The sequence below is a fragment of the Borostomias antarcticus genome (genome assembly GCF_949987555.1).
Source record: "Borostomias antarcticus genome assembly, chromosome: 31".
Taxonomy (NCBI): Eukaryota; Metazoa; Chordata; class Actinopteri; order Stomiiformes; family Stomiidae; genus Borostomias; species Borostomias antarcticus.
Genome location: NC_140264.1, coordinates 5,016,258 through 5,027,191, shown reverse-complemented (window position 1 = coordinate 5,027,191; position 10,934 = coordinate 5,016,258). Strand labels below are relative to the sequence as shown.

Sequence of the window (10,934 nt, the reverse complement as noted above, 5' to 3'; positions counted from 1 at the left end):
TACCTACCTCCCTACCTCCCTACCTACCTACCTCCCTACCCACCTACCCACCTACCTCCCTACCTCCCTACCTCCCTACCTCCCTACCTCCCTACCTACCTACCTACCTACCCACCTACCTCCCTACCTACCCATCTACCTCCCTACCTACCTACCTACCTCCCTACCTCCCTACCTACCTACCTACCTACCTACCTACCTACCTACCTCCCTACCTACCTACCTACCTACCTACCTCCCTACCCACCTACCCACCTACCTCCCTACCTACCTCCCTACCTACCTACCTACCTACCTACCTACCTCCCTACCTACCTACCTACCTACCTACCTACCTACCTACCTACCTACCTACCTACCTCCCTACCCACCTACCTCCCTACCTACCTGCCTACCCACCTACCTCCCTACCTACCTACCTACCTACCTACCTACCCACCTACCTCCCTACCTACCTGCCTAGCCACCTACCTCCCTCCCTACCTACCTACCTACCTACCTACCTACCCACCTACCTACCTACCTACCTACCTACCTACCTACCTACCTCCCTACCTACCTACCTACCTCCCTACCTACCTACCTACCTACCTACCTACCTACCTACCTACCCACCTACCTCCCTCCCTACCTACCTACCTACCTACCTACCTACCTCCCTACCTCCCTACCTACCTCCCTACCTACCTACCTACCTACCTACATACCTACCTGGCTACCTACCTACCTACCTACCTACCTACCTACCTACCTACTTACCTACCTACCTCCCTACCTCCCTACCTCCCTACCTCCCTACCTACCTACCTACCTACCCACCTACCTCCCTCCCTCCCTCCCTACCTACCTATCTACCTACCTACCTACATAAATAGCTCACTGGATATGGACAGAGACTAGCAGTAGTCTCACTTCCCTTTATTGTCCTTGGTTATTCATTGACACAGACAGGAATCCCAGTTCTCTAAACTGGGAAACTATCTTGAAGGTTAGTAATCCAATACAACAAAAAAAGGTGTTACTCAGTAAAAATCCACCTAGATAAAAGTTGTGAGTTACTGTAAACACTTCAACACATGTATTCACTCTTCATATCAGTATATACTTTCACTCGTCCCATGGAAAAGCGTCACACTTAGGATTTCAGTGTCCTCGTTGATTTCAGTCAAACATTTTCTAGTTGTTTTGTTGAGCTATAGGGCCTCCTCTAGCTCCTTCTCCTTTCTCACTCTTGGTTTCAAAACCTCCTGAGGGTTTGCGCTTTTGTGTGTGTCCTTGTGGTTGTGTGTGTGTGTGTGGTTGTGTGTGTGTGTGTGTGTTTTCTAACTTGAATTGTTTCTATAATTTATGTTATATCCTTCTCCTTTTGTGTAAAACACTGTGTGCTACATTGATTTGTATGAATGATGCTATATAAATAAAATGACATTGACATTGATATTGGCCGGGTTTCCCGAACGCGTTAAGAAGCACTTAACTCCAAAGTACTTCTTAACTCCCATGCAAAGGGTTGCTTACGAAGGGTTCCTTAAGAAGGTTCTTTATCAGGAAACCCGGGCATTGTCTGTCTGTCTGTCTGTCTGTCTGTTTTGTCTGTCTGTCTGTCTGTCTGTCTGTTTTGTCTGTCTGTCTGTCTGTCTGTCTGTCTGTCTGTCTGTTTTGTCTGTCCGTCTGTCTGTCTGCCTGTCTGTCTGTCTGTCTGTCTGTCTGTCTGTCTGTCTGTCTGTCTGCATGTCTGTCTGTCTGTCTGTCTGTCTGCCTGTCTGTCTGTCTGTCTGTCTGTCTGTCTGCATGTCTGTCTGTCTGTCTGTCTGTCTGCATGTCTGTCTGTCTGTCTGTCTGCATGTCTGTCTGTCTGTCTGTCTGCATGTCTGTCACAGGAAGCTGCCGTTGCCTGACAAGGACCTCACCTGCATCCTGTGTCTCACAAACCTCACGCACACACACACACACACACACACACACACACACACACACACACACACACACACACACACACACACACACACACACACACAGACTTGACAGACTTTCGTTTCCACAGAATTAGGGGGGGGTCATGTGCGGGCGGTCCCAGGGGTGTGTGTGAGTGTGTGGGGGGGGGGGGGTCATGTGCGGGCGGTCCCAGGGGTGTGTGTGAGTGTGTGGGGGGGGGGGGGTCATGTGCGGGCGGTCCCAGGGGTGTGTGTGAGTGTGTGGGGGGGGGGGGTCATGTGCGGGCGGTCCCAGGAGTGTGTGTGAGTGTGTGTGTGTGTGGGGGGGGGGGGGGTCATGTGCGGGCGGTCCCAGGAGTGTGTGTGAGTGTATGTGTGTGTGGGGGGGGGGGGGGTCATGTGCGGGCGCCATCTGCCCTTCGTGGTTCGCTCCGTGACGGCGCCCCGCCTGGCCGCGGCGCACATTGTAGCCCCCCCTCCTCTGCGCCCTGTGGGTCGGCGAAAGGGCTGAGCAGCCGCCGCTAGAGGGGACGTCCACCATCTCCTGCGAGGTTCAGGAAGGGGCTCGGGACGCCAGTTGACCTACAGAACAATTGCAATTGACGTAGGCCAACAGGCCTTACTCACCCGTACCTATGAGGCAGCCATCTTGCACAGCTCCAGCACTGGACACTGCATCGCCACGTTTGTGAGGAGCATGATCATAAGTAACCTTAAAACAGGGCTAAACATGCATTTTTCCCTTTACTACTCCTTTAAGCGATGACAGGTCCAGTTGATTATGATTCCCGGTTGGACTGTGCAACATATTTGAGGTGTTATTTTGCAATGTCGGATATATTTATTGTTCACAATGGTGTCAGTTTCAAAGCGTTTCTCGGGTGTCACCTTCCTGCCGTTAGGATCGCAGTTTCTAATTTGGAAATGTGCCTAGGCATGGGTCAGAGGGTGCATGGGTCAGAGGGTGCATGGGTCAGAGTGTGCATGGGTCAGAGGGTGCATGGGTCAGAGGGTGCATGGGTCAGAGGGTGCATGGGTCAGAGGGTGCATGGGTCAGAGGGTGCTTGGAGGTGAGCACATTCTCCGCCATTCTCCCGTCACGTTTGTTTTTTTTATGAATGGGTTAGTTTGCTCAGGAGTGGCGTACGCATTCTTTTGTGCGTACGGAAGCTTTCTAAATGAGGCCCCAGGTCATCTGCGTAGAGCCGGAGTTTGATTTCTGTCATAAAGAATAAGACTTCGAGCTGTAGATTGCTCCAGTTTAGCGGCCATTTCATGAATATACATGTTAGATAGAGTTGGTCTTAAATTACAGCCTCTCTGCGTGTTCTTTTGTTGCCAATTCTGATGCTGCATTTCTTTTCTGACTGTATACATTGATTTAATTATGTTGTATGTTTTACCCCCTACACCACTTTCAATAACTTTTTATTTTTAAAAGACCTTTGTTCGAAATTGAATCAAACGCCTTTTGGAAATCTACTGTATCAAACAGGCATATATTTGTCCTTTTTTGTTGTTGTTTACATGTATGTCAACCCCCCTGTTGCAGTGTGAGCACAGTTTTCACTTATTTGTATTAACATTATTTTAAACTGCGATGTCCGCATCGAGGACAGGGGAGGAGGAGAGAGAGGAGGAGAGAGAGGAGGAGAGAGAGAGGAGGAGAGAACGGAGGAGACTGTAGAAGGAAGAGGAGGAGGAGGAGGAGGGAACAGGAACCAGCGGTCCCCCCCCCCCCCCCCTGCAGACCGTCTTTGACAGCGCATGTTTCTCGTGCGTGACACGAACCGGGGCGTGTTCCAGAGGGAACGTGTCTGTGTGACTCAATTCACGCTTAACGTGCAAGTGTGTGGGATCACGATCGTGTGTGTGTGTGTGTGTGTGTGTGTGCCTGTAAATCACATATGGAGTTGGTTATTGTCATCTGGAATGGTTTTAGTGAGAGCCTTGATGTCCCAATAATTATACCCCCCCCCCCCAGTACTCATTAGAGAGTAGGGGCTGAGAGAGAGAGAGAGAGAAGGAGAGAGAGAGAGAGAGAAGGGGTGAAAGAGTGAATGTACAGTATCTGTGTGTGAGGGAGAGTCCCTCCCTGCTCTGTTTCTCAGTTGGAGAGATGACATCACCTCCTCCACATGTTACCAGTAACTACTATTCACTCATTCACACTGTGTGTGTGTGTGTGTGTGTGTGTGTGTGTGTGTCACAGTGATCAAGACTGAGGGACAAACTAGGTTCGGAATGTTGGTTCACAGCTCAACTACAAGGTCACATGACTACACACACACACACACACACACACACACACACTCCTATACACTGAAACCAGTCACCACAGAGCTAGCTCTACCGCGGTCTCTCCTTACGATAACCTACCTCTCTCCACGGCCAATCAACTGATTCGGATGGATTCCTCTCCTCTTCATCCCAGAGACGCGGAACACCACACAAGGTCACGACCTCATAGGAGGCTGAACGGATCTCGCTGTCACACCTACCCAGGAAGGTCTTCCTTTAGTGTTTATGTCCCCCGAGAGGAGGAATAGACTGATCCTGGACCAGCCGGTCTCCCCGGAAAGTCTTTAATAGAAGCTATGCTCCATGTGGACTGTAACAAGTTTCTTGTAGTTTACTTTTTATTCTGGATCTTATGACTTCGTAATTGATTTGATGTTGTTTTGTCATGTTCCTTTTAAAAAAAAAAAAATATTATTGTAATCAGGGTGGCGTTGAAAAAGAGAAAAAAGAATTTAAAAAAATGAAAAAAATGAAAAAAATGAAAAAATGAAAAAAGAAAAAATGAGAAAAAAAAGAAAAAAAGAAAAAAAGAAAAAAAAGAAAAAAGAAAAAGAGAGCTTGCTCTCAATTGTCGTCCCTGAATAAAGGTTTCAATTCAATCCTCTCAATCCCCTCAGATCTCTACTCGCTTGTCATCCTACTTCTGTCCCTCCTGTTTTTGACAAACAAAATGAACATGCAAAAATCACAGGTTGGATGCAGACTCATTTCCAAGTCAAAGTGAGAGGAACATTTTAATACAAGCTGAAGTGAAGGACACGCACACACACACGCGCACGCACGCCGACACACACACACACACGCGCACGCACGCCGACACACACCGGACTCGGCAGAGACAATGGTATCACACCAGTGAAGGCCAAGGGCGTTGCAAACATAAACGGTTTCATCACACACACACACACGCACACACACACACACACTTTTGTTACAGTGTTTCTTTCAGAGGTCCTCCAGGTAGCGGTGCCACACCCCCCTCTGCTGGTTTTACCAGGAACTGCAGCACGGAGGAACAGGCCCACAAGGCCTGGCTGAGCCCCGGCATTCCTCAGTCCTCCAGACACTCACTCGACAAGAACACTCACCCACTCACCAAGAACACTCACCCACTCACTAAGAACACTCACCCACTCACCAAGAACACTCACCCACTCACTAAGAACACTCACCCACTCACCAAGAACACTCACCCACTCACTAAGAACACTCACCCACTCACCAAGAACACTCACCCACTCACTAAGAACACTCACCCACTCACTAAGAACCAGTGTTGGGCAGTAACGCGTTACTAGTAACGCGCTACAGTAATAATATTACTTTTTCCAGTAACGAGGGGTGTAGCGAGTTACTAATCACATTTCAGTAATAATATTACAGTTACTTGCCCCCAGAAAGCTCGCTACTGCATTACTTTTGTCATAGGCCTGCTCTGTTTATTTATTTTCGTTTTACAAAGGGTGAAATAAAGTTTTGATTTCAGATTGAAGAACGTTCCGCTCATATCACGTCCCGTCACATTATAACCAGGCAAGCAGCGAGCGAGCGTAGCTATTTGAACATGACGACGTTAACATTCCATGGCTGGAAACACGCACACTATTTCGATTTCCTGGAACTGAAAGACAACAAGAATGTTGTCAAGTGTAAACTGTGTGTAAGTTCTACTAAGACTCTTTCTTGTGCCAGAAACACCACCTCAAATCTCCTGAAACATTTGCTACGCCAACACAGCAACATGAAGTTGGTGGAAAGAGAACCGGACCGTGATGAGCACGCTGCAAAAGGTAGTCAATATGGAAAGTAATATATTACATAAGTAACTAGTAACTTTTGGCTGGGAGTAATAAGTAAAGTAACGATATTACTTTTAAAAAGGGTAATGAGTAATAAGTAATATATTACATTTTTTGAGTAACGAGCCCAACACTGCTAAGAACACTCACCCACTCACCAAGAACACTCACCCACTCACTAAGAACACTCACCCACTCACTAAGAACACTCACCCACTCACCAAGAACACTCACCCACTCACCAAGAACACTCACCCACTCACTAAGAACACTCACCCACTCACCAAGAACACTCACCCACTCACTAAGAACACTCACCCACTCACTAAGAACACTCACCCACTCAGAAAGAACACTCACCCTCTCACTCGACAAGAACACTCATCAACTCACAAAAAACACTCACACACTCAACAAGTTAATTTTTAATATAATTTTAATACTTTTCTTAAAAAAAGAGATGTTTGCCCCCATAATCAGAGATGACTCCGCCCATCTCTATACCTCACTCACCAACATACAAACAGGTTATTCAAAAAGAGAAAAAAACAAAAACGAAAATGAAAAGAAATAATTGAAAGAAACAAACGAGAGATAAATAAAAACGCAAACGACAATCAAAACATGAAGGGATGAGAGGGAAGAATAAAGAACAAAACCTTTAAGTGATGAAGGAACAGGCCGGACACGTGTCTGCAGACTAGGTGTGTGTGAGGGGGGCTGGCTTTAAATACTATTTGAAATGCTTTCAATTTGATTGCTTTTGTCTGCCTGGAGTGTCACGTGGGTCTGGATACATCCACAGATTCCAATGTGCCAGACGAGCGCAATCAAGCACAGAGAAGTGATGATCCAGTATTTAATCCGCCGGTGTGGTCTGAACAACATAGAAATAGATCCTAGAACGGACATACTCCCTCAAACCGTAGAATGCAGAACCCTACAGGAACTCGTCGACTTCTACAGGTGATCAACGCCCTGGCTGCCCCGCCCACCCACCTAAGCAGACCAATGGCATGCGTCGTCCCGTCACAGCTGTCACCGTGGAAACTGAAAACGAACAGGAAAACATAACTAAAAATCAACAAAAAATAAAACAAAAGATTATAAACTAAATAAAATAAAAAAAATAAAAAATAGTTTGTCGTTAAAGTCATGATGGTGATGATGATCTGAAGATTAAAAGATGAAGGTGAAGATAAAAAGAGAGAGATGAAGGGATGAGGGAGGTGCAGTCCATGGTTGTTGCTACTTTACAGAACCCAAGCAGCCTTCGGGCGGAGTGCTGCGATTTTGAACAGTTTCTCTGAACCAATCACAGCTCAAAACTGGCTGACGAACAGATTCGATTGGTTAAGGGAAGGGTGAACCAGGAAACTCAATAACGATTTTAAAAAAAACACACAAAAAAACATTCTCAAGTACAAAGAGAAATTTTGATGCATCTGTGTATGTAAAAAAAAAAAGAACACGATTGAATGAATGAATGAATGAATGAACTTTCAGCACTCTAAGATTTTGAAAAGAGGGTTTTGGCAGAGTACAGATAGGAGGGACAGAGCATGAACGAATGAGAGAGGTTAGGAACGAACAAAACAAAAAAACAATAAATTTAATAAAATCATTAAAAAAAAAAAGTGTTGTTTTTTATTTTACAGAAAATTCTACAAAATCCAATCAAATGCAGAGACAGGATGCAGAGAGGCGCCAAGCTCCTCACCAGTAGAATTACTCTGTGTGTGTGTGTGTGTGTGTGAGTGTGTGTGTGTGTATGACGTTTCGTCGTATATAATATATATGTATGTATCTATGTATATATAATATGTATAATCTGTGCTTGAGTCGGTTCACAGGTCGGAACTCCATGGCAGGGGGGCCGCGTTCCAATACTGACAAATGCATCCTAGTCTCTCTACCCTCCTTCAGAGCTTCAGTTCCAATACTGACAAATGCATCCTAGTCTCCTACCCTCCTTCAGCCCTGCCGCTCCTCCAAGCAGTCAATGATACTGTGGTTGCAGCTATGTAGCTAACAAGCTACCAAGCCATGTAGCTAAACTAGGCGTATGGATATCACGCTATGTAGCTACCGAAGTGGATTAAGTATCTTTCAAACTCTCAAAGCTAACACGCTATAGTTAGCCAACTGTATTACTACAGTATCTAGCTGTGTTGCTACTGAGCTATGTAGCTATTAAACTCTGTAGCTCTCCAGCTAAACACCTATCAAGCTACATAGCAACTTAGCTTTGTCAATATCCCAACTGTAGAAAGGAGGGAAGCTAAGGAAAGAAGGAAGGAAGGATGCATCTCTGAACTATTGGAACGGGGCCATTCTCCACTGGGTCCTGAGGAAAAAAAAAACAATCTCTAAGACGACCTCTGACCCTAACCAACCAAACACTCCTCCTCCCTCCCTCGCTTAAACCCCCCAACATCAAAACACGGAGAGAGAGAGAGAGAGAGAGAGAGAGAGAGACGAAGATGAAGAGGGGGGAAATTAAAACAAGTCTGTCCATTCCTCTCATTCACACGTTTTTTTTTTTAAAACTCCTTCCTCACGTCCGTCTGTCGGAGGAGGAGGTGAAGAGGCCGGGGTTTCATCATCCGTTCATTTATTTTCTTCTTTTTTCTCTCTTTGTTATTCCTCTTTTTTCCACTCATTTTCTTAAATTAAAACGGTCCTCTGTTTTCCTCTGCGCCGTGATCTCTGGTAAAAGTCCACCCTCCCTCCCTCCGTCCCTCCTCTCCTCTCCTCCGTCAAAGGGGGGAGTCAGGGGGAGTCGGGGGGGGGGTAGGGGGGGATCAATTATCTATCAGGTGTCTTCTTTCCCTCTGTTGCCCTCGACTACTGCCAATGAAAAACAACAGCTGAGCCTCAGACATCAGAGCAGATCCAAGGCTGCAGGGGTGTAGTCCCCTACTCCCACCACTAGGGGTGGCATACGCGTCTCCCTTTATCACTTCACAGTCTCTCCTTCGTCCACACGTCCAGGTCCTTTCAGAGAGAGAGAGAGAGAGAGAGAGAGAGTGTGTCAATGTGATCCCAGCCACGGTGGGTCCTCTTGTCTCTCTCTCTCTCTCTCTCTCAATCCCACCATTTCTCCACTCAAGTCTTTCGCCACAGAACAAGGTTCTCCCCAGAACAAGGTTCTCCTCAGAACAGGTTCTCCTCGAAGATGGCCATGAGGTCGCTCTGAAAGTTGATGTCTATGGTGTCCGCCATCTGAGAGAGGGGGAGAAAGAGGCCTGTTTATTCATGTCAGACATGACAGTATCATAACAGATATAGTACAGTATTATATAGTATAGTACTGTACTACTATAGTGTAGTATAGTACAGTATTATATAGTATAGTATTGTGTAGTATAGCATAGTATTATATAGTATAGTATTGTGTAGTATAGTATAGTATTATATAGTATAGTATTGTATAGCATAGTATTGTGTAGTATAGTATTGTGTAATATAGTGTAGTACAGTAACATATTTACTGCCTCTTTCCTCCTCCTCTCCTGTTTAGTATAGTATAGTAGTAGTATAGTAGTAGTATAGTACCACCTCTCCCCTGTGTAGTATAGTATAGTAGTAGTATAGTAGTAGTATAGTACCACCTATCTCCTGTGTAGTATAGTATAGTAGTAGTATAGTAGTAGTATAGTACCACCTCTCCCCTGTGTAGTATAGTATAGTAGTAGTATAGTAGTAGTATAGTACCACCTCTCCCCTGTGTAGTATAGTATAGTAGTAGTATAGTAGTAGTATAGTACCACCTATCTCCTGTGTAGTATAGTATAGTAGTAGTATAGTAGTAGTATAGTAACATATGTACCGCCTCTCTCCTCCTCCTCTCCTGCTCCCTGCGCCGGGCCATCTCCCTCTGCTGGTCCAGGGCGTTCTGTGCAGCTGACGAGGCCGGGGGCGTGGCCTGTGGCTGGGTGGGCGGGGCCTGTGGCTGGGTGGGCGGGGCCTGTGGCGAGTGGGTGGGCGGAGTGGAGGCCGGGGGCGTGGGGGCGAGGGGCGGCGGTGGCTCCTGACGACGGCGAGAGTCTCCCTGCTCGACGGAGTCCTCGTCCTCACGGCTGATGGGGACAGGAAGCGGGTTGGTTAAGGAGGGAAATGTAGTTCTAAACAATGAAAGGAAATGTAGTTCTAAACAGAGATGGGAAATGTGGTCCCTTCTCTCTCTTCTTTCCCATCACTATCCACTCCCTGCAATGTCTGCTTTTTCTCTGTCTCCCTCCTCCTCTCCTCTCCTCCTCCTCCTCCCTCCTCCCTCCATCTCACCCTAGTTCCTCCTCCTCTCCTCCCCCTCCTCCCTCCATCTCACCCTAGTTCCTCCTCCTCTCCTCCTCCCTCCATCTCACCGGAGTTCCTCCTCCTCTCCTCCCCCTCCTCCCTCCATCTCACCCTAGTTCCTCCTCCTCTCCTCCCCCTCCTCCCTCCATCTCACCCTAGTTCCTCCTCCTCTCCTCCTCCCTCCATCTCACCGGAGTTTCTCCTGCTCTCTCCTGGCCTGCTCGGCCTGGTGGGCCCTCATCAGCTGCCTCTCCCTCTCCTCCTTCTCCCGCGCCGCTCGTCTGAACTGCTCGAAGCTGTCGGAGGAGGAGCGGCCGGAGGACGCCGGGGCGGACTGGGCCCGCTGCGCCAGGCTGGCCCACGAACCCATGTTCTTCAGCTTCACCTCCTGGAGGGGGGAGAGAGGGGGGTGGGGGGGGGGAGGGAGAGGGGGAGAGAGAGAGAGGAGGAGAGAGAGAGGGAGAGGGAGGGAGACAGAGAGAGGAGGAGAGAGAGAGGGAGGGGAGGGAGAGAGAGGCGGAGGGGGGGGGGGGGGGGGAGAGGGGGGGGGAGGGGACGTTACACACCTGTGCTTAACTCCCAAGTAAACAGAATGCACGCA

At 47.6% G+C, this 10,934-nt stretch overlaps 1 protein-coding gene across 1 annotated transcript in view; it reads right to left on the bottom strand.

Moving 5' to 3' along the window:
• Positions 1–8,985: 8,985 nt before the first annotated feature.
• Positions 8,986–10,934, bottom strand: part of LOC311327225 (bromodomain-containing protein 4A-like) — a gene marked incomplete at its 5' end in the record, with an annotated part of 2,600 nt that continues 651 nt past the window's right edge. The window contains 3 exons of the mRNA XM_084460259.1: positions 8,986–9,259; positions 9,867–10,116; positions 10,525–10,721. Coding sequence (XP_084316385.1) covers positions 9,191–9,259; positions 9,867–10,116; positions 10,525–10,721 — 516 coding nt within the window. The 3' untranslated portion in view covers positions 8,986–9,190. The remainder of the gene's footprint in view (positions 9,260–9,866; positions 10,117–10,524; positions 10,722–10,934) is intronic.